This window comes from Pelmatolapia mariae, linkage group LG6 (assembly GCF_036321145.2).
Source record: "Pelmatolapia mariae isolate MD_Pm_ZW linkage group LG6, Pm_UMD_F_2, whole genome shotgun sequence".
NCBI lineage: Eukaryota > Metazoa > Chordata > Actinopteri > Cichliformes > Cichlidae > Pelmatolapia > Pelmatolapia mariae.
In genome coordinates, this window is record NC_086232.1 from 41793244 (window position 1) to 41816418 (window position 23175).

The window sequence follows — 23175 nt, forward strand, 5'->3', positions numbered from 1 at the left end:
ACTAGGAGTTTGAGCAGGCTGACATAAAGGGAAGTTAAAACCACAGAAATGGCAGGTATTCTAAGAAGCACATGCACCCTGAGCACACAACAGCAAAACAACTGTCACCTCTGCGAGAGGACCTGAGGTGGAAAATATCATAAAGCAAACATTAACCAAAGGATCTGGGACCCTCCGAGCGCTTGTTTTTAAAAACATTACAGGGGAGCATGCGGTCAAACAGCGCAGTGGCGGGGGTGTCTCTTTCACAGGACTGATATGACAATCAGACCTTTATTAGGTTGGATTTGGAATTTTTTGAAGTGACTTCCTGATCGCATGGGGAAGTGGGTCATATGGGGATTTTTCTTTTAGTTGGTGCAGGTTTATTTTGCCTGTTATGGGTCACACATGACAGTACAGGAAATAACAGATGGTCTCAAGTTAACAGAAGACATTTAGATGTGACTTTGGCCTCACACTGATGACCCAGGGCAGCTTGATTAACTTTAAAATGTAAAGATGTAGCTGAACTGATTTTTTTTTACATTAAATAAGAAACATAGGAGGGACCTTTGATTCACAGATTTTAACTGTTTGTCAGATCAATCTGTCACCAAAACTTCCTTCTATAGCCAGACAAATGTTGCTAAACTCTGAGCAAGAAAGGAATGCATGCTTCTGGATCTAGCAGGACTCGACCGTGAACCCATCAGGTCCTCATAGTCAGGATAAAAACCTTTGGGGAGAAAATGTTTACCATTTATCTCTGCAGATGTGGGAGCAGCTGGAAGTGATTCAGTCTTCAAACATAAAACTGCGTCATCCCAACTTTTGACTGAGTTTTGACTTGAAAAACATTATTTACCTTATTTCTTATTTACTTTCTCCAATGAAACGAATATTTCGGTTTCACTGTTTTGTTTTGTTTCACATTTTTTGTTCCTCTCATTGCAACTTACTGATCATATAAGTTTTATGATGCATCTTACTTTTAAAAAATGCATTTTAATTCTAGATTTTTAGTGTTTTTCTTCTTATATCTATTTTCTTGTGATCTAAGTTCAGTAGCCCACAATCAGACCCTGCAGAGGAAGTGAACAACCACAGTCTTTCCAGGTAACCTAAAAATGCTACCACAGTCTGCGATTGCAATTATTTTAGGTGCTCGTCCTGTGGTGTGTCTCACTGATCTGCACCACCTGTTTTTAAGGTGCTGTATGAATAAACAGTCATTGACTGAACTGAGAAGATTCACAATAACAATAACAGAAACAGAGAAACAAGACAAACAGGGAGGAACAGGCAGGGAAATGCCATGTAGACTAAAATATGAGAGGATTCAAAAAATGGGAACCAGAACCTTAACCTTACAAAAATGAAAACTTGGCGTCAGTAGTGCTTTGATATTGAAGCCTAACACGAATAGAATCACAATGAAAACAAAACAGGAACCCCAAATCTAAAATAACAAAAACTCACGATGATTACTCGCCACCTCCCTGCACCCATATGTCATTTGCTTGCTAATTAATTTAATTTGACTAAAAAAATAAAAAGTAAGTTCAAAATGTCAGTGTTCAGATGATCCTGGTCCGTTACTTCTTCCAAAACAAACACAGCTTGGTTAATACTAGGAAACACGTTAACGGATTTTGGTGCCCACGCTACACCCAAGCTGGAAAATTGCATTTCACCACAAGGTCACAAGCTCGACACTGCTACTGAAATGACTGATAAATGACCAACAACCGGGTAAAACTGGATGAAGGTGATTCTCAGGTAACTTCTTTCCCCATTTTTGACAGTTGTTTGTGATCCTCTCAGGAAACCTGCGGCTCAGAAACAAATGGGTCACTTTGTGGAAACCCAAATGATGACAGACAAAACTGCAGCTGAACAATAAATACATGAGGACGAAGAGAAGAGTAGCCAAGATTACTGCATAACAGACATTTCAAACTCACATGCTAAATGTACTATACTGTACTAATTCTGGAATAATCACCAACAAATTACAATAAAATCAAAAACTTTAATTTAGAAAAGTAAACAAACAGTCCAGTAGCTGATATTTCATACCCTTTATTTTTGCTATAGTAGTATTCTAATTACTATGAAAAGTACAAAACATTCACAACAGAGAACACTGTTACCACTAAAAAGGCACAGATGCATTCTTTTGAATTGACTAACTGAAGACAGGCACATGTACGCTCCACAGCCATTTTATTAGGTACAATTTGCTAGTACCAACTTAGCCCTCTTTTCCTCCAGAGCAGAATTAATTTGTCATGGCACTGATTTAACAAGGTGCTGGAACCATTCCTAAGAAATTTTGGCCCACACTGACATGACAGCATCAGACAGTCACTGCATATTTGTCAGCTGTTCCTCCATGTTATGAATCTCCTGTTGGAAGCAGCCATGAGAGGATGGGTACAATGTGATCATAAAGACCATGGTCAGCAACAGTAACTGGGTAGACTGTGGAGTTTAAACACCACTCAGTTGGTACTAAGTGGCCCAACATGTGCCAAGCAGTATCCCGCACAGCATCACACCACCCGCTGCCTGACCTGCTGATACAAGACAGGATGGAGCGATGCTTTCATGTTGTTTACAGCCAAATCTGATCCTGATATCTGAATGTGGCAGTAGAAATCCAGAGTCATTAGACCCGGCAACCTCCCCCCTTGTCTTCTATTTTATAGTTTTGGGGAATTGCAGTTTCCTGATCTTAGCTGACTAAAGTGTCACCTCAGGTGGACACTTGCTTTTGTAGCTCATTTGCATGAAGGCTTGATGTGCTATGCTTTGAGAGATGCTCTTGATTGCAATGAGTGGTTATTTGAGTAACTCTCGCCTTCCCATTAATTCAAAACAATCATCAAGGTAGTTTCTCCACGAGAAGTACCACTCACTGGATATTTTTTCCTGTCAGAACATTATCTGTAAACCCTAGAGATGTTTGTGTGGGAATATTCCAGCAGATCAGCAGTTTCTGAGCTACTCAGACAGGCTAAACATGAAAAACAATTACTGTTTTTCGCGTTTTGATTTCCTGCTGCTACGAAACTCCAGTCCTGTAGATGGCAGTAAAGGCGGGTTATTAACACACCGATCATAAACTCAAAAAGCAGTAGAAGAAGAGTAGCGCGGCGGATGAGAGGAACCCAAACAGCTCTCTGTGGTTGTTTGTCCAGGTCAGTAAAATCTGACAAAGCAATGACAGCCACCGCTGGTTGTGTATAAAGCTGCTTGAAAAGAGAAAATCACCGTACAGAGAAAACCGAGCGTCCGCCGGATGACGGAGCGACCCCAGGTGAGGCTAGTTAGCTTTAGCCTGTTCTCGGTGTTTTTATTTAGCCTGTCAAACCTGCTCGCAGCCTGACGTGTCACCGCAGTGACAGCTAACATTTAACCGGAGTTAGTGACACTTTAAAGACTCTAAAAGACCATCTGTGGGACTAAAATCATCTCAGGGAAAGCTTAGCGCTTCTGTCATGGTAACACGTTTATTTGTTTCGGCTAACGTGGGAAGTGAATGAGCTCCTTCCCTGTTTTTTTGTTTTTGTTTTTCACGCCGAGGCTTCGTAGATCGAATAAAATAAGACACAGAATTCACGTGTCACATTTAACGGGTTTAAACTGATGATCAGCCGCCTCGTAAGCGTTCACTTAGCCGGGCCGTGTTTTGCTCGGTGGAGTCTCAGCTAATGTTTGTTTGGCTCAATATCTTTTGCGGGTCTTCACACACGCCTTGGTGTTACAGCCAGTCAGCTGCAGCAGAGTGAGACGAGGCTGGAGATAACTTCTGTTCTCTCCTTGATTATCAGCTGGTAAAACATGCTGGGTTTTGTGGTTCCAGACCCGGTGTGTTGTGGTCCAGTTGGTTAAATTTTGAGTGTGCTCACAGTCTGAAGGTGTGTTTGAACTGACTCAGCTGATTCTGTGTTTGAGTTACATGCTGAACAAGCACATTTTCAGAAACCTTTCAAATGAAGCTGCATTTTGGCTGTTAACCTTTCCTATTTGGGCACCTGGTATAGCAGAACATTCATTAATAAACGTGTGGATATCCAACCTGGGATTGGCAGTGTAATAACAGCAACAAAAGCACTGCTGAGTGAATACAATGTTTTATTGATATTTAAAACCATTTAAAGTTTCCATCGGGTTATTTTGTTTTGCATAGTGTAATCTTTAGATTTTGCCCATTTAAAATATATCTGATTAATTTTGTCTAATCTCCCCTTCATGGTCGTCTCATTATGCACCTCTGGACGGCTCCCAGTGCTGCTGTTAGGAAGTCACATCCTCATTAATGAATGAATGAATTTATTTATGTTTTGCAGAGTCACAGAACATTGAATTTTATTTTTTTCCCAAATATAAAAGTATGTAAACCTGATTTCTGTACAAACCAGTATCCTACATAAATTTCCAGAGTTATGAATTCGCAGCAAAGTGTAGTTTTCCCATTCTGCATTTCCTGCTAGTCAGTCGTGTCCTACTCGTCCTGTTGGCTGTTGGGTGACACTTTGAGCTTCAAATGCGGATGTATTCATGTGACGTGACTCTTTGCTTCTGATTTGGTGTAAACACACAGAGCAGATCTGAAACCTGCAGTTGTCGACCTTTCAGCCGTAGCTGTCGATGTATGAAGGTCCACAGGAGCCAGAAATGTTCACGTGTTTGTAAGTAAAGTGAATTTAAACACAGCAGACTATCTGACTGCACCGTCTTTGTTTCAGGATGGCAGGAGTGTTTGACATTGACTTGGAGACTGAGGACATCAGTGACACAGAGGTCTGCATTAAATGCTCATTTATAGCCAAGCCAAATGAGAACAATGTGAAAAATGATCATGTTTTTATACGATTGTTGATTTATGTTGTGTAAATGTATTGTTTAATTTTGACAAATGCTGTTTTCCTTTACTTTGTTTTCTGTAAATACTATAAACATACAAATCGTGATATGTGAAATAATGACAAAATATGAAGTGTCACATGTAGGGTAAAGAGGAAATGACATAAAATGATATACTTTTTGCATAAAATGTTGAAAGTAGATCACACATTTTTTAAGCAGGTTTGCCTTTTTTAATATATTCTGAAATTTAAAAGAAAGTACTATAACTAGGGGCTTTTATTTTGAAAATTCTGACACAATCATCCCAGTAACTTTGTATGACTCACTGAAGGCTTTGTTTGGAAACTAATGCATTCTTTTGAATTGACTAACTAGTTTTAGAGAGAGAGTTTTATTCTGAAAAACTAACCCTTTTATAGTAAACTGGGAGCATGACTATTTCCTGTCCTTCTACTTTGGGCTCTATATGCTCTCATAGAAAGGGGACAACTCGATGGGTTGGCCATCTCATAGAAGCTAACTCACCAGGTGCCCAAAACTTCTGTTTGCACAGGGGAACCAATCAGAAGACAGCCACTTTAAAAGGGGTGTAGCTAAAAAAGCTTGTCCCCTAAAATTTTATTATTCCTTATTATTTTGCTGCTGTATCACAGCTCTGAAGAATGTTGTGTGTTTTGTTTTGTTTTTTTGTTGTTGTTGTTGGACCTTTTCACCATCTTGTGGTGCTTCATGGCATTACATACCCGGCCCTATTTTAACCTCAGCTGATATCACAGGCTTGTTTGACACAGCTGCTATTTTTCAGTTTTAGTTAGTCTTAGAAGATGTGAAGTTTGGTCCAGAAGGCAGCAGGAGTCATCCATTTCAAAAGTCTAAAATCTGAAAGACTTAACTATCAGCTCCTTTTATGCACCCTTCATTTCGATTAAAAGTACCCTTGAAATATTGCAGCTCCATTTAACCCTGTTTGTCTTCTTTCTCCCTGTCTGTAGGATGATGTGTGTGACTTCACTGCCCCAGAACCAGAAAAGTAAGCCAGGTTTAACAGTGCATATAAAACATAAATAAATAAATAATAACTGCTGATGCTGGTACCCATACTGGTTATTTTCTCCTCTGCCTAGTGCCCAGACGGAGGAGGTGGAGCTGACCAGTGAAAGTGTCAACAGGGACCGTGAGAGAGTCGGGCCGGACTGCTTTGAGCTTCTTACTGTGCTGGGAAAAGGAGCTTATGGCAAAGTGTGTGTGTGTCTGTGTGTGCATGTGACACCTCTTTAAGTAGCATGTTTCTTCAGCACAGACTTTTGGTTTTATTTATTCCTTCTTGATAACAGTAGATCAGAGTTTTACTGGTCCCTGTTACCTTTTATTACCTCTCTCTATACATTACCAGGTAGTCTTATCTGTGATCATACTCTTGGGGGAATTCCATCAACCAAATCTTCAAAAGGTTGCCCCCAAACGGGTTTGTTTAATAAAAAAGGCGCTTCGTTATTCACCACAGTGGGTCGCTGCCCCATCCTTGATTTGTCAGATTTGATTTTTAAAACGTCCTACCTGATGCAACCACAGTCATACAGCATCCTGCTGCTTTTCTCTCTCTGCAGGTTTTCCAAGTGAGGAAGGTTCAAGGGGCTCAGACAGGGAGAATTTTTGCCATGAAGGTCCTGAAAAAGGTACGTGGACGGATCCTGGATGCTGTTTCTTCTTCCTCGCATTGCACACTTTTCATTTTTTAGTTTGTCTCTGTCGTCATTATATCAAGCCCCCTTCCACTCTTTGTCTCCTACAGGCAAAGATAGTGTGCAACGCTAAAGACACGGCCCATACGCGAGCAGAGCGAGAGATCCTGGAGACGGTGAGGCACCCGTTCATCGTAGATCTGCTGTACGCCTTCCAGACTGGAGGAAAACTCTACCTCATCCTGGAGTGTCTGAGCGGTAAGGTGGAGGCAACATCCAGCTGTGGGGCAACACATCTTTACCCTGACTTACCCGTCAGGTCCTTTTGTCAAAGGCATTTTACGGATTGGAGACATGATATGCATGTAGAAATATTCTTAACCCGCACCCAAAATACATGTCAAACAAAATCTTTGTGACTGAAAATCCAGCCTCTGATATTTGTTATCATACCACGTTGTTCTGATATTATGTGAACTCTGTCTCATCCATGTGTTCTGCTGTTTATCCTCAGGAGGAGAGTTGTTCATGCAGCTGGAGAAGGAAGGCATCTTCATGGAGGACACTGCCTGGTATGTGCGATTTCTGGTTTGTGCGTTTTGTTAATGATGCTGAAAACAGTTCACGGTTTAAGTAATGTTTAATTAAAATGTTGTGTATGCTTAGCTTCTATCTCGGAGAAATCACTCTGGCCCTCGGTCACCTCCACTCTAACGGGATTATTTATCGGGACCTGAAACCTGAAAACATCATGCTCAATCACCAAGGTGAGAGCACGAGTTTGCCTGAGAATGCACAAAATGCAGAAAAATGGAGAAATGTGGAGCACAGATTTCTTGGAGCCGCTGTTAGTACAATAACTGCACAGCAGTCATATTATTATGCAGATAATTGCTTTAAAAATGCTCTAACAGCACAACTGTGATGCAGAGTTCAGGACTCTAGCAAGCTCAGATGCACCTGCCAGTCTAAGAGTTATGTTTGACTGACAGGTGGAATTATTCAAGCTTTAACACTTAATACAATTTCAGCAGTTTTGTTATGAAGATGGAAACTCTCCATAGAGGGTTTCATTTCTTATAGCCGCCTGTAAATGTGTTTATTTCTCCTGCAGAGTCTCATATTTTAACTAACTTGGTTTTAAAGCGTGCCTCAAGTGGACACTAGTGGTACTGCAGGCATCATTTTTCATGAAGGTGGAGAAAAGAGACAAATGTCTTGAATTATAAACAGGATGTAATTATACCTCAGGGAGTCATTTATGCCTCATCTGAGTGCTTCAGTTTGATTTTCTATTTAAGGACACATCAAGCTGACTGACTTTGGGCTCTGCAAAGAATCGATTCACGATGGATCCGTCACACACACCTTCTGCGGCACCATCGAGTACATGTGGGTAACACACACACACCTAAACCTTACAGACTCTGAGGCTTTAGCTTTATAACCCATCACAAAAACATTCACTCCCTCACTTTGTGTTTGCCTGTTTTCTTGCAGGGCTCCAGAGATCCTGACCAGGTCGGGTCACAACAGAGCGGTGGACTGGTGGAGCCTCGGGGCGCTCATGTACGATATGATGACTGGATCGGTAAGCTGGAGCCTGGAGTGTTTTTTAGGCTGATTGGCTGCTGTAGGGCTAAGCTTGCTTTTCTCTGTACCTACTCCTAAAGCTCGCCTCAAAAAGAGGAAGCTTGCTTCTCTTTTTATGAAGAAGTGGTTGCTGCAGCCTAACAGAATAAAAGACTGCCCCCTGTGGCTAGTATCTGCAGTCTTTTTTTTTTTTTTTTTAGTTTAGGGCAATAGATGGTTTGGAAAAAGAGCGCCGAGTCAAAGAAGAGCTTTTACTGACCATCCAGAGAGCCTTGAGGTTTTCGTGCTCCTTCCTGCAGCTTCAGTTTTAGTTTCTGTGGAGCCTTCAGGCCGTTTCTTAAAGTTTTGCTTTACAAAGACGAAGGCTGAACTCTATTTCACAACATCGGATTTTCTAGTCAAGGTATTTTATTTAAGAGTGAAAGTAGTGAAGCAAGTGTGTGCTCCAAACACCCTAAGGGAGAATATTCATTTCCTCAGCTCCACAATACTTCAGCTAAAATGGTTATTAAAAACAAAGTGGTGGTTGGACAGAGAATTTCTACAAGTGATGGATTCACGCCTCTGTCCACAAAACTTGGATTGCTGGAGCTACGTCTCAACTGCCTGTCAGCAGCAGCAGTATAAATATGATCAGAAGGTTCAAAGAACAGCCTTCCCAGATTCACAGTCATCTCCTCATATATGTTTCAGTCAGCTTTCAATGCAGCTGCAGGTTTTAGATCAATCATCAGAAGTCCTGCAATGACCTCTGCAGAGAGCAAAAATAAACTTGTTTCAGGTTCAGCTGAATTTTGTGATAACGGCTGGCACTCTGGATACGACCGAGCTGTTTTCAGTTGAACTGTCCACAGTTTCCGGGAGCGAGGAGGAGCGAGACCAGGAGTCCACTCGTGAATTTTTTCCTCGCATTCACGAGGTTGTGCGCCATCAGTTGAGCCTGTGAGGACACCCTGATGCATCAGCATTCAGAGGAAATGGCCTCAACCTTGCCATCTTGTGCCAGCACATGGAAATAATAACTCGTCACTTGAGCTCTTCCCCCGATTTGGCTCACCGTGACATCATCCACTTCCCAGAAAATGAAAATGAAATTAAAGGATCTCTGTTTTAGCACAGCATGCACAATATGGAGGCACAAGTGCAAGAGGACAGAACAGCACTTCCAGTAGGAGCTCTGAAAATAGCAGCCGAGCTGAAAACGGTCCAGAAGTGCACGAGACGATGAGCCTGTACCTGTACCCGATTTAAATTTGTCCTCAGCTTCTTGGAAATCCGGTTATTAAGCAGTGACATCTTGATGGTGTCTTAGTGTTAGATTTTGGGAACTGACGGAGCATTTGGACTGTGACGAGACAGACATTTTTGTTCATCAGATGTTCAGAAGTAATAAAAAAATGCAGGATCTCAGACTCCTTGTGTTTGCTGTTCGGATCAGTTGTGCTCCCCTAGTTTTCCTACAGAGGGCCGTCCTGGTCCAGGAAAAAAATCCACCAGTATGTCAGAACAGCAACATGTAAACTCGAATTCCACATGAAACGAGGAAAAAGGCACAGGAGGCCAAACTGGTGGTGCAGGCTGACAGTTGTGACGGTGTTATTTCAATTCAATTCAATTCAATTTTATTTATATAGCGCCAAATCACAACAAAAGTTGCCTCAAGGTGCTTTATATTGTACAGTAGATAGCACAATATTAAATACAGAGAAAAACCCAACAATCATATCATATGACCCCCTATGAGCAAGCACTTTGGCGACAGTGGGAAGGAAAAACTCCCTTTTAACAGGAAGAAACCTCCAGCAGAACCAGGCTCAGGGAGGGGCGGCCATCTGCTGCGACCGGTTGGGGTGAAAGAAGGAAAACAGGATAAAGACATGCTGTGGAAGAGAGACAGAGATTAATAACAGATATGATTCGATGCAGAGAGGTCATTAACACATAGTGAGTGAGAAGGTGACTGGAAAGGAAAAACTCGATGCATCATGGGAATCCCCGGCAGCCTACGTCTATTGCAGCATAACTAAGGGAGGATTCAGGGTCACCTGGTCCAGCCCTAACTATATGCTTTAGCAAAAAGGAAAGTTTGAAGCCTAATCTTAAAAGTAGAGATAGTGTCTGTCTCCCGAATCCAAACTGGAAGCTGGTTCCACAGAAGAGGGGCCTGAAAACTGAAGGCTCTCCCTCCCATTCTACTTTTAAATACCCTAGGGACAACAAGTAGGCCTGCAGAGCGAGAGCGAAGTGCTCTAATAGGGTGATATGGCACTACAAGGTCATTAAGATAAGATGGGGCCTGATTATTTAAGACCTTGTAAGTGAGGAGCAGGATTTTGAATTCAATTCTGGATTTAACAGGAAGCCAATGAAGGGAAGCCAAAACAGGAGAAATATGCTCTCTCTTTCTAGTCCCTGTCAGGACTCTTGCTGCAGCATTTTGGATTAACTGAAGACTTTTCAGGGAGTTTTTAGGACATCCTGATAATAAAGAATTACAGTAGTCCAGCCTGGAAGTAATGAAGGCATGAACTAGTTTTTCAGCATCACTCTGAGACAGGATATTTCTAATTTTAGAGATGTTGCGCAAATGGCAGAAAGCAGTCTTACATATTTGTTTAATATGTGCCTTGAAGGACATGTCCTGGTCAAAAATGACTCCAAGGTTCCTCACAGCATTACTGGAGGCCAAGGTAATGCCATCCAGAGTAAGAATCTGGTTAGATACCATATTTCTAAGATTTTCAGGGCCGAGTACAATAACCTCAGTTTTATCTGAATTAAGAAGCAGAAAGTTAGCGGCCATCCAGGTCTTTATGTCTTTAAGACATTCCTGCAGTTTAACTCATTGGTGTGTGTTACCTGGCTTCATGGATAGATAGAGCTGCGTGTCATCTGCATAGCAGTGAAAATTTATGCTATGTCTTCTAATGATGCTGCCTAGGGGAAGCATGTATAATGTAAATAGAATTGGTCCTAGCACTGAACCCTGAGGAACACCATAATAGACCTTAGTGTGTGAAGAGGACTCTTCATTTACTTGAACAAATTGGAGTCTATTAGATAGATATGATACAAACCACTGCAGTGCAGTACCTGTAATACCTACAGCATGTTCCAGTCGCTCTAATAGGATATTATGATCAACAGTATCGAACGCTGCACTGAGGTCTAGCAGGACAAGCACAGAGATGAGTCCACTGTCAGAGGCCATAAGAAGATCATTTGTAACCTTCACTAAAGCTGTTTCTGTGCTGTGATGAGCTCTGAAACCTGACTGAAACTCTTCAAATAAGCCATTCCTCTGCAGATGATCTGTTAGCTGTTTGACAACTACTCTTTCAAGGATGTTTGATATGAAAGGAAGGTTGGAGATTGGCCTATAATTAGCTAAGACAGCTGGGTCTAGAGATGGCTTTTTAAGTAAGGGTTTAACTACAGCCACCTTGAAGGCCTGTGGTACATAACCAATTATTAGAGATAGGTTGATTATATTTAAGATTGAAGAATTAATTAATGGCAGGACTTCTTTAAGCAGTGTTGTAGGAATGGGGTCTAAAAGACACGTTGATGGTTTGGAGGAATTAATTTATTATTTCCCACCAGTGGGCTCTCCTGTTCTCCCTCAGTTTAGCCACCCTGCTGTTGAATAATGCATTTAGGTTCAGGCTGGGATAGAGTGACTTCTGTGCTCACAGAATCGATTAACAAGCAGTTTTAATGTCCTATTAGTAACCGCTGACTGAATCCCGTACTCTTTTTTCAGCCTCCGTTCACAGCAGAAAACAGGAAGAAGACCATCGATAAGATCTTGAAGTGTAAACTCAGCCTGCCGCCGTACCTGACAATCGATGCCAGAGACCTCGTCAAAAAGGTGCGTAGCACAAAGTCACATAAAACACGGTGCAGCTGTGCCTGTCCTTCTGTGCATTTTAAAGCTTAAATGTACTTTTTGAAGTTTTCTCCAGAGAACTAAAAGAAAACGCATCAAACATCCAGGGTAGCAAACTCGTTTCTGTCCCTTTACTTCATAGTTTTTAAACTGGTATCTCATCAACTCCCACAAATAAATCATGCTAAAGAAAAGCAGGATTTTGGCATTAGATTGTGACACTTGGAGTGGGTTTCAAATTGATTTGGTTTCAGTTTTAAATGTGTTTTTCAGCCCAGTTATTTTCCTTTTTTTAAAATAATGCATCGTGGCTCCTGGTCTGGTTTGTACACATATGAGTAATTGCTGTTCGTGGATTCGGTGTCAGATCAATGATTCTTAAGAATTAGTCGGGGTGGTTTTTAGCTACTGGGGCTCGCCTCCTGCCAGCAGCCTCCCTCCTTCACGTCTGCCAAGAGAAGCTGGCTGTCCGTCTTCTCAGCGTGCGGTGGAGACTTTACTGCCCTTCCCAGTCACACATCTCAGTGTAGCGCACTCCTTTCTATGCCAAAATAAAATCAGTGTAGGAAACAGTCCAGGGTACACTCGGTAACCAGATGGTTTTAAACATGTCCAGATTTTTCTCTGGAACATTTAACTTTATATATTTTTATCGTAAAAGTTTTGAGTCCAGGCCATTAAAGAAGTTCACCTTTTAACTTTTACAAAACTTTATGTTTTGTACGCAGCACCGGGATGTTTTGCTTGGGTTTTCTTCTGCACAGATACTTTCAGTGGACGTTTCTTCCACCTTTCTCCTCCATCTGGTCATCTGACACCTTAAAGCAACATAAAAACTTTGCAAAGGGGCCAAATGAATGACTTTAGTTTCAGTGATTTAGTCAAAAAACCTGCAAAAGCCAGATTTTTGTGGCTGGAAAAGTTTTGAAGAGTCATGCTAATTATCTGACAAATACTTTCAGTCACAAGTTGCTCAAAATCAGTTAATTTTACATTAAAGTTGTTTGTTCTTCACATAATAACTGCTAGCATTGAATGAAAATGAATGTTTTCTTATAAGTGAACGTTACTGTAGAGTCTTTACCTTACAATATAAAGCTCCTTGAGGTAACTGCTGTTGTGATTTGGTGCTATTGAATGTAGAGGTTAGAAAGAGTAAAACCTGAAAAAGTGTTTGAGTAATTATTTCAGGCTCAGGGTTTTAGACACACAGTTATCTGCCTGCATGGTGACACGCCCCACTCTTATCTGTTTTTCAGCTGTTGAAGAAAAACCCAGCCCAAAGACTTGGCTCCAGTAAAGCAGACTGTGCTGACATCCAGGTAACTAGCTGTGATGCTTCCTGTGTGAGCTACAACACAGGAAACACTCTGAAATACCTGCAGACTGTCCGTCTTTTAGACTAAATCTGTAAGGAAATCAATCTGAAGTACAGCGTTTTCTCAGAATTAGACTGTGTTGTGAATACATATACAGCAAAGATGTGTTGATACAAGATGTGCAGGGAAAAATAAGTGTAGATTGAAATCGAAGACACTTGAGATGAAGAGATGTGGGTCAAAGATGTAGAGGTCAAAATGATTAAATTTAAATGAGATGAGGTTTTAGATTAAGGGCCACACCTCTGATCACGGCTCATATGATGGAAATATTCCACACTGCTAAACCAAAGCAGACGCTGTAAAACAAAAGGGACCTGAACTCGTGACGTTCCCCCGAGAACACAAGAATCTAAGAACAGGTCCTTTTGTTCCTTTACAGAAACACGCCTTCTTTAAACACGTTAACTGGGACGACCTGCTGCATAAGAGAGTGGAGCCGCCGTATAAGCCACAGCTGGTAGGGCACCGTTTCTTATTCAAGTTAATCTATTCCTTTTATTTATTCAAAGCCAGAGGAGTTGATTCAGCAGTCTCCACTCCCTTTTTTCTTTAAATTAACTTCTCTTCCCATCTACCTCCTGCTGCGTGTTTCTCTTTGATGTTCCCAGACCGCTCGATGCCTTTGTCTTACCTTCACACCAACTTATACCTTTATTAATTGCTCATTCTTTTCTGTCTGTGTCTACGTGCAGCAGTCGGATGAGGATGTGAGCCAGTTTGACACCAGGTTTACCAGACAGACGCCGGTGGACAGTCCGGATGACACTTCGCTCAGCCACAGCGCAGAGCTCGCCTTCGCTGTGAGATTATCCTCCTCATCAGACTTCTTTTCTGTCCGCTACATAATGAAGCCTCAGATAGTCAAAGGCTCTTCACTCTCTGCTGTTTTTAGGGTTTCACATACGTGGCTCCATCGGTCCTCGAGAGTCTAAAGGAAGGCTTCTCATTCGAACCCCGAGCGAGAAACGTACGCCGACACAACAGCAGTCCACGCACGCCCATCAGGTAACGCAAAGAAAGACACTTCTATGAGTCTGTATTTAAGAGAAACGGTCCAAAAACTTTAGTTCATGGACCTCACAGCTCAATCTGTGAGGCCCTAACCCTGCGATCAGGATTTATGTCCTAGGCCATGTCCACACTATTACGGTTTTGTTTGAAAACGCATCTTTTTCTCTCTGTTTTGGCCTTCCGCCCACACTGAGACGGCGTTTTTGGTTAAGGAACACAGTTTTTTGAAAACGCTCTCCAAAGTGGATACATTTGAAAATGCTGTTTTCGCGTCGCAGTGTGGACAGCGTAACCGCAGGCTTTCAGAAACGATGAGGCATTTTAATCATATGATGCAGTCATGTGGATGATCTGATATCGTCGTGTTGGTGTTGTTCCCAGATCATCATGAAAATGTTGTTCCAGGTTCAACATTGCAAGTGACCAATCACATTGTTGTGACGTTATTCTTTTGCGCGCCAAGCCATTCGTGCATTTTTGAAATTCCAATGTTGCAAGGACAGTATCAATTCTGCTTACCGTTTATTAAAGGGTCAGCGTCCGTTGATCGGCGGACAGAGGCGGTTTCTCGCAGCTTAAGTACAGTTTTTCCCGAAGTTGCAAAAGTATGACGTCACAACATTCTGATTGGTCACTTGCAATGTTGATCCTGGAACAACATTTAGTATGATGATCTGGGAACAACACCAACATGACGATATCAGATCGTGCCAGTCATGTGGCCAGTTCAACTAAGATGGCGGACAGTATTACACTGCAGTTGTTTTGTTTGCTCTCAGTTTTGACAGCCTTATTAAAAATGAATATCAGTCTGTACATGCTCCAGATAGCTTTTCTTCAAATTCTTTAATTCTCACTCACTTTTGCAACTTTGTACTGGGTTGTGTTACTTGCAGCAACAACTCCACCTCATTGTCAGTGCATTTAAAAAAAACTCGGTGCTTTTCCTCGACATTTTGCTGCGACGTTTCAAAGAGCAGGAAGGTAAATAAGCGGCAGACAGAAATGAGGCAGGTCGAATCGTCTTGCGTTTCACACATGCGCAGTACAGGAACATAAACGTTTCAGTGTGGATGAACAGCTGTTCGGAAACGATTGAAGACGATGGTGCGGATGCAGAGCGTTTTTAGCTGAAAACAGCGTTTTCAAATTTATCCGGATTAGTGTAGATGTAGCCCTAGTTGTGACTGAGCTCCAGAATATCTGCCTGGAAGCGTTTCAGTATGCGGTGCTGGGACTTCTTTCTAAAAGGACTATAGCCAACATGTTTACTTATTTATTTATTTTTTAAGCTGAAAGTTCTTCAGCCTGAGATGCTGAAAGTGAATTTCTTTAAGTTTTTTCATGTTATCTGAGTCTACAGTCACTACATGTACTCTACAGGACTCTTATTTAAACTACTCTGAGATATTTTTAGTTTTCCAAATGTGTCCATCACCACACCGGGAACAAAGACACATTTTAATGAAACATTTGGGTAGTATTATCGGATCCTTTGGTAGGCCGGCACTGGCCCCTGGGAACTTTTTAAACCAGGAAAGTAAGAGTCTTGAGAATAAACGTCTCTGTTGTACTAGCCAAGATAGGCAGCTGTGAACTGACATGAGAGAAAGGGAAGTACAGTGCCACTGACACTGAAATTACAAGATTACAGGGTAAGAATCGGACAGTGTGAGAGCTGCAGTCAAGCTCAGAAGTGTGCAAATCCTCCCACTGGGAAGAATTAGAGGAATGAATTCTTGCAAACTTTGGGAGATCATCCAAAATAAGCTTGTTTATCCTTCTTGCTCTCATGTTTATAATAACTTGACCATTATTTCTTTTTCTTTCAGTCCTTTAAAATTTTCCCCCGCTGGGCCGTTCAAGTCCAGCGTCGATGGAGAGCCAGACCCTTTCTCTCCGATGTCTCCACCGACAGCGGCAGCTCCGGTTCCCGTGCCGAAGGAAAACGGAACCGCCAGTCAGCCAATCAAAACCCCTGCGAGGAACAAGAAGCTGAAAGGACATCGGAGATGAGGAGGGGCTCCTCAAAGAACGAGCCTTGGTCAGATTAACATGTAGTTTAGTCGTGCTGAGGAACACGAGTTGGAGTGTTGTGGTTTTTTCTTTACAGAGCGGTTTAACTCCGAGGCTCCTGAGAAGCCAAAATCATCCATGGGAAGCCTTCAGTTTGCGTTTTTGTTTCATTTGTAACTTTCATCTCACCTCACATTTAAAAAATATATATATTCAGATACAGTGCTGCTGCTACTGTCCAGCACTTTTATTTATTTCTCATTCTTTTCAAAGCTTTAGTTTACAGCCTCGGTATATCTGCAACTGTATTTCTGTCACGCTGTGCCACTAATCTCTGGGAAACAAAAGTCCCACTAGAAAGAGCTCAATAGCCACTAATTCTCCTCAACAAGGTCGGCTAAATGACTGATGGTAGCAGAGTTTACCGTCTTGTATGACTGCCGGTGTGATCTCAGCAAAGGGAAGCTGTGATATAAAGTTTTGGGGGGTTTAATTAGGTCATCAGCTTTTAATTAGTTCATCAGAGTTTGGGCGAAGAGGTCGGCTATCACAGGCTGACGTTTTAATTAGCGGGCTGATGAACGATCACATGATCGAAGGTAGAAATTGACCTTCAGCCATCGTCGAGGCAGCAGGTTGGTAACTTCAGGCTAAAGCAGTAGGATTAGGGCGGGTCAGACATGAGATAATGTATTTGTGAATGTCTCCGAGTCTTTCTGAGCAGCTTCATGTTCACTGCCAAAGGTGTTCACATACATACTGTCCTCGTATCACACCATAGTAGGGTGAAGTACTTTATTTATTTGGTTTGCCGGGAAGGTCGTAACCAATCATCAGATAGGAAAATAAGAGCTTAACAGTCAGTGCAATGTACAGTCAAAGCAGTGTGCTAAACATGGTGCTCTCAGACGACAAAAACCTTGTATAAAAATAATAATATTTTTGGGTTAACCAAACAAAATATTTTTACATATGAATTGTAGGTCAGATAGTGTTAATAAAAGGTGTTTTTGCCTGTCGTGCTCAGAAAAACAGTAATTCAGCACTGGAAGGGATCACACAAGTTACATGTTCATCTGATGTTACAGCTGTTTGATTTTCCTCTTTTCTTTGAAATAACGGGACATCAGGAAAATGACAAACTTGCGTGAGCATTAAAGGTACTTATTTTAAAGCTTTCTAAGTGTAAAAACTCGCTGAGTTGATGTCCAAAGCTGGTGTTAGAGAGATCAGCTGAAGCTAAACAAAGGATGGGCTGTACCTTCATATAAGCTAGTCTGTACCACGAGTTGGTGAAGTGAGTCACCAGGGAAGTCATTAACATAACAAGCGCAGATTAAATGCCGCCCCCGTGTTGGGAAACTTATAAAAAGTACCTTTAAGGAGCTCAGGCAGCTCTTTAAAGCAGCCGAGCAGGAACTATTTCAAACAAATTAGGAAAATAAATGGACAGCTTTAAACTGGACCTACTCTGCTCTGCTATATCTATAAAGTCTTAAAATGGTGAATTATTGTACCAAACATCATCTAAGTGTGAAAAAGTTTCACACAGTTCTTTCTACGCTTGATGTCACAGACACGGGATATGCCTAATATGGTCATATTATAAAAGCCCCGCCCAACTGGTGTTCAGACCAATTAGAATAAAGTCACCCTTAAAGGGGGAGGATGAACTCAGAGGCTGAACAAAGGCCCACAAAAAGATAAATAAGGATTATTTTGAACTGTGAATCATGCAAAGCTACTCTGGTAGAGTCCAAGAATAAATAACTATGGAGCAGAATAAGTCCACTTTAAACTATCGTCCTACTCCAGTAAGGTATACAGGTGGATCGCACGCCTAACAGACTTAATGTATTTGTTTTCTGGGTCGTTGATTCACTTTAACACTTCAGCCTGGTTTACCGGAGAGTCGAATGTATTTCACCAGCTGTAAATTTTCTTTTGCACCATCTAAAAAGCTAAAGTGATCAGCGTTACATCAGCATATACTTTTGAAAGTTATCATATGAATAAATGTAGATACCATGAAGTTATTGCTGTACTTCCAGCATCTTCACTAACCCAGTTTTCTATGTCAGTGCCATGCATGCTGAGTGGAGGATGAATACTAAAGATTTTCTACCTCCTCGTCTTCTCAAGCACGTCTTAGCTGAGTGACAGTCTCTGTTTTGTACAGACATTTGTGTTTATCAGAGGATGACTCTTATTGACTCTAATACTTCGTTGTTTCTGCTCTAATCTCACCATGAGATTCACATTTGAGGTTTTGAGGTAAAATAACTTCCGTCTCAGGATGAACTGCTCAGTGTTTGATAACTTTTTGATTCTGTATTGTGATGTGACCCACTGGTTAGCAAAGTCCTGCCTCAGGCTTTGCTGTTGCTTTCTGAGAGAGTGGGGAGGGAGGGACTGAGGGCGGCTGTAGGCTCGTACGCTCCGTCGTCCTTCTGGACTCTGTGTGTTCACAAAAGTAGCGTCACGTTCTTTCACTGAATTTAAAACAAGAGCGTGAGGCCGTAAACTCATCGGCAAAGAGTTTGCAAAAGTCAGAGCTCAAATGAGACAGACGTGGACTTTTACACAATCAGACGTCTTTCTACAGCCACAGGAGTCGCCCCCTACTGGACAATAAAAGGGATGCAGATTTAAGGCTTTACTTTTTGTACCCAAAAGGTACATCGATCTTTATATACAGTCTATGACTGAGTGCCACTATAGATAAATATATCCAGTACTTTGGTTTGTGCACTACTATCAGCCACGGTTCTGTTATTTTTGCAGCGATCAGGTAAGAATGCTGAGCACTGTTATCATGTTAGCACTACCTCAAAGCTGCTGCACTGAAAATTTGTGGTCTTATTAAAAAAAAAAAATAGCCCAGGGCAATTAACATGGAAGCACCACAACGTGCAGTTCCTCTAATGTCCACCAGAGGCTCCAGCAGTGAGTCAGTCCCCATAGACACCCATGTTAAAATATCCGTTTACAGCCTGCAACAAAAAACAGTTTACGTCTCCATGGCCGGTTTCCCCTCACAGAACAACTGTACACAAAGTGAATTTCACTTGTTTATATCACATTAAGGCCTAAAGTTTGCATTATTAGGGGTGTGGCCTCTTTGAAAAGAGCTGAAGCTGCTATCGCTAACTATCGTCGCGTCAGCTAACGAGTTCGTGACTGGAACTCTGAATCGACTTTGTGGTGTTGGTTCCTTTTGGAGCATTTTTTAACGCGTTTATCTAACAAACATGGCTCGCTGTGCAGTCGTTGTACCAATCATGGTCCAGGAAGTCGGTGTTTCAGCTTTGGGGGAAATTCTTGTACTTTTTTAAGTCTGTCATTTGCATGAATTGGCAGATATCTGAATCCATCCGTTTATTGAGGCACATTAAGTAAAGTTGCTGTAGCTTGTCACTCCACTCTCTCATCCAGATGTGGTCACTTCTGGCTCCCAAAAAAACTAAATGGTAGAGGCCACAGTGAGCCTGAACAAAACTGCGTTGATGGAGTTAAATAATGATGGATTTCAAGCTTGTATGTTTTCTGTTTATTCATATGATTCAACTCTGTTATTTTTAAAAAATTAATTAATTTTGTCAAAGGGAAGATTCCTGTGTTCACGCTCCTGTTCGCAGGAAACGAGCCCGGCAGTCCTCCTGCTCTCTCCTGCAGCCTTTCTTTCATTAACACTGGACACAGTCTACATGCACAGCCTGTGCTACAGCTGAGGAACTCTTCACACTGCAGCTTGTTACTGCAGCAGCACGTTGATAAACGAACTCATGATAAAATATGCATTTAGGCAGCAAAAATAATCTTTGCTTTCAGTTTTTGTGTATTTATTTACATAATGAATAATTACAGTGTGATACAGATATATGTTGGTGTGAACAGGAGTCTGTGGAATTTGAAAATGTGTATTCTGAAAAATTGAATTGAGGAAAACAGAATGGAGTGGATTATACTTTATTTTGTCATATTTGCTTATTATGTTTTTTCTTTCAGTCGTGTGTTCTTTCTTCAAACTGATGAATGTGTTCAAAATAAAATGAGTTGCTGAGTTGTTCTTCTGAGATCTTAATGGAGATTCAGCAGTTTTGTGGTTTCAGATATTCAGATTTATTGAGCGTATCGAGCACTAAAGCTAAGAGAAATATGTTTTTACTCAAAGAGTGTGTAGCGCTTCCTTTTTCAATGACAGCCTTTAAAGAAATTCACATATTTGATCTCGACAGATCGATAACAAACAACTGGCAGCACCTGTTTTCTGTAAAGGCAGACAGCATACACCCTCACCTCCTTGTTAGCACAAATATCTCTCGTGGCAGCAGCTCAAAGCATTTAGACACGTAGACCTGATCGAGGTGACCTGCTGAAGTTTAACCTAAGCATGAGAAGGTGGTAAAAATGTGATCTAAGTGACTTTGAAAGATGGACAGACTGGTCCGAGTAGTTCGCAAACTGCTGATCTGCTGGGATTTTCCCGCATAACCCACACAAAAAGAGAAAATATCCAGTAAGCAGCAGTTCTCTGAGAGAAAATGGCTCGTTGATGCCAGAGGTCAGAGGAGAATAGACGCACTGCTTTGAGCTTTTAGAAAGGTAACAGTAACTCAAATGACCAAAGTGTGAACACAACACGTCAAACCTTGAAGGACTAAAGCAGCAGAAGGTTTCTGCTGTGAGTTTCAGACAGTAGGGTCAGAATTAAGTGTAAACAGCATGAAAACATGGATCCGGCCTGCCTTGTGTCAAATGTTCAGGATGCTGGTGGTGTGATGGTGTGGGGGACTTTTTCTTGGCACACTTTGGGCCACTTAGTACCAACGGAGCCTTGTATAAAACCACAGGCCACCTGAGTAGTCTTGATGGCCATATCCACCTTCTGATGACTGTTTCCAGCAGGACAATGCAGTATGCCGCAAATCACTCAAATGACTTCATGTTTTCAACTATTTCTGTTTTTTTTCTGTGAAGCATTTTGTAACTTCGGGGTCTCCACATCTGCCTCCATCTCTCCCTAGCATCTCTCTGCATGTCCTGCTTCACTACATCTGTTTTTTCTTCTCCGAGGTCTTGTCCAATATATCAACTGTCCTCCCTCTGCACATGTCCAAACTATTGCAGCCTTGCCTCTCTTTGTCTCCAGACCTGAGCCGTCTAATCTTGTCCATCCTGGTCACTCCCAGTGAAAATCTTAGCCCAGTTAGAAGTTTCCAAACCTCTAACTTTATTGTTATTGAGCCAAGTTTACCCACTTTTTAAAACCCTTTTCTCTGTTTTCTCAGCTACCAGCGTTTATTTCTGATCCTCTCTGTTATACACATGAAACTGATGCACTTGGTTTCAGGGTAATTTTAACTTTAGATTGTGACTCCTGGTGTGGGCGTAAAATTGATTTAGTTGATTTTTTTTACAGAACTTAAATTTGTTTTTCAGCTCTGAAAATATCTCCTGCACTTATGAAGTCATAAAGCCTCAGAAATGTTGGTAAAAATAATAAGCATAACATTTGACCCACCCCTGTGCACTCTGTGGGCTTTTACTCTAAAAATATTCATAGTATGAAGACAAAATATTGCATGACTACATTAAATATAAAGAAGTTATACCAAATGCTGAAAAGATGTAAAAATGGTGTGTGTGTGTGTGTCAGTTAGATGACGTGGGCACAATCAGAAGAAACATTTGTTCACAGAGTCGGTATCGTTTGGTAATTTAAAAGAAAGTTGGGACTAATTAAAGCAGCATGCCATCAGGAAGCATCATCAACAAAACAAGAAGTGTGTTAAGAGTTAACACAGATAATTAAGGAAACAGGCTGTTATCCTGGACGGGTGCCTCTTTAACAAGATAGTCTGTACATTTAATTAGATGTTCAACTTTTTATTTAATAGAGAACTTGTTTAACTGCCACTGCAGTGGGTTTTCACCGTGGCCCAGGGAAATGTCAGCACTTTGTTTACCTCTTGTTTGGTTTCGGCCCTCCGTATTACACTGTTAGTAAATCTGTTTATTTGATAGACTTCAAATACAAAGCAATTAAATCTTTTCCCAACATAATTAATTCAAGCACCAGCCATTTGTTCTATTTCCTCTTCAATAAGGCAGCTGAATTTGTGAGTCATTGTGACCTTTAGCGAGTAGTTATTGTCTCATTTAGTTCATTTCCAGCAGCCGCAGTCGGCATGTGCAAAAAAGCAAAACGATAAAAACCTCTCGTCATCGTCATCTGTGAGCTTTTGTCCCGTTCTTCCTCATGTTCAAAAACTCTACTCGGGACACCTTCATAGTGATCCTGTTACCTATCCAGGTGTCTCCATGGATAAGCTTCTCATTTTTTAGACACTAGCCTCCAAAAAGTATTCAGTCATTATTCTCAGCCTCTCTGTTTCTTTCACTGGCACTATTTATGTTCAGCAAGTCTTTAAGCTCAGTGTTGATGACCTGGCGGTGTCCCAGACACCAAATATCTGAGCAGTTCAGAAAAGAAGCGCTCTCAGCCCGACTGAGATAAGTACGTCTCCAACAGGTAGTGCAGTCATATATGACCGCTAGCCCAACTTCACTAACCCTTCAAACATGCTGCATAGCTCAGTGCTTTAGAAATCCTTCAGTCAGATTTGGTACTGTATGGTTTTCATCTGTTGATAGATGAACCTGCAAGCTAACCTCCTGCTAACTGGGCTAAACCTCATAAATCGTCTTTTTAATGGATGCCCGAATGTTAAACTTTATTGTC

General features: G+C 41.5%; 1 protein-coding gene across 2 annotated transcripts; it reads left to right on the forward strand.

The window, feature by feature from the left end:
• Window positions 1-3128: 3128 nt before the first annotated feature.
• LOC134629573 (ribosomal protein S6 kinase beta-2-like) lies at window positions 3129-20488 on the forward strand. 2 transcript variants are annotated; one of them, XM_063477023.1, is made up of 16 exons: window positions 3129-3185; window positions 4737-4791; window positions 5850-5887; window positions 5982-6096; window positions 6465-6533; window positions 6650-6797; window positions 7054-7111; window positions 7206-7306; window positions 7841-7931; window positions 8040-8130; window positions 11896-12003; window positions 13281-13343; window positions 13783-13860; window positions 14096-14203; window positions 14296-14408; window positions 16247-20488. In XM_063477023.1, the coding sequence occupies exons 1-16, from the start codon at window positions 3145-3147 to the stop codon at window positions 16428-16430; spliced, it is 1461 nt and encodes a 486-aa protein (XP_063333093.1). In that variant the 5' UTR covers window positions 3129-3144; the 3' UTR covers window positions 16431-20488. The 2 variants fall into 2 exon arrangements, with proteins under 2 accessions (XP_063333093.1, XP_063333094.1); XM_063477024.1 differs by having other exon boundaries at window positions 3131-3304.
• Window positions 20489-23175: the final 2687 nt, after the last annotated feature.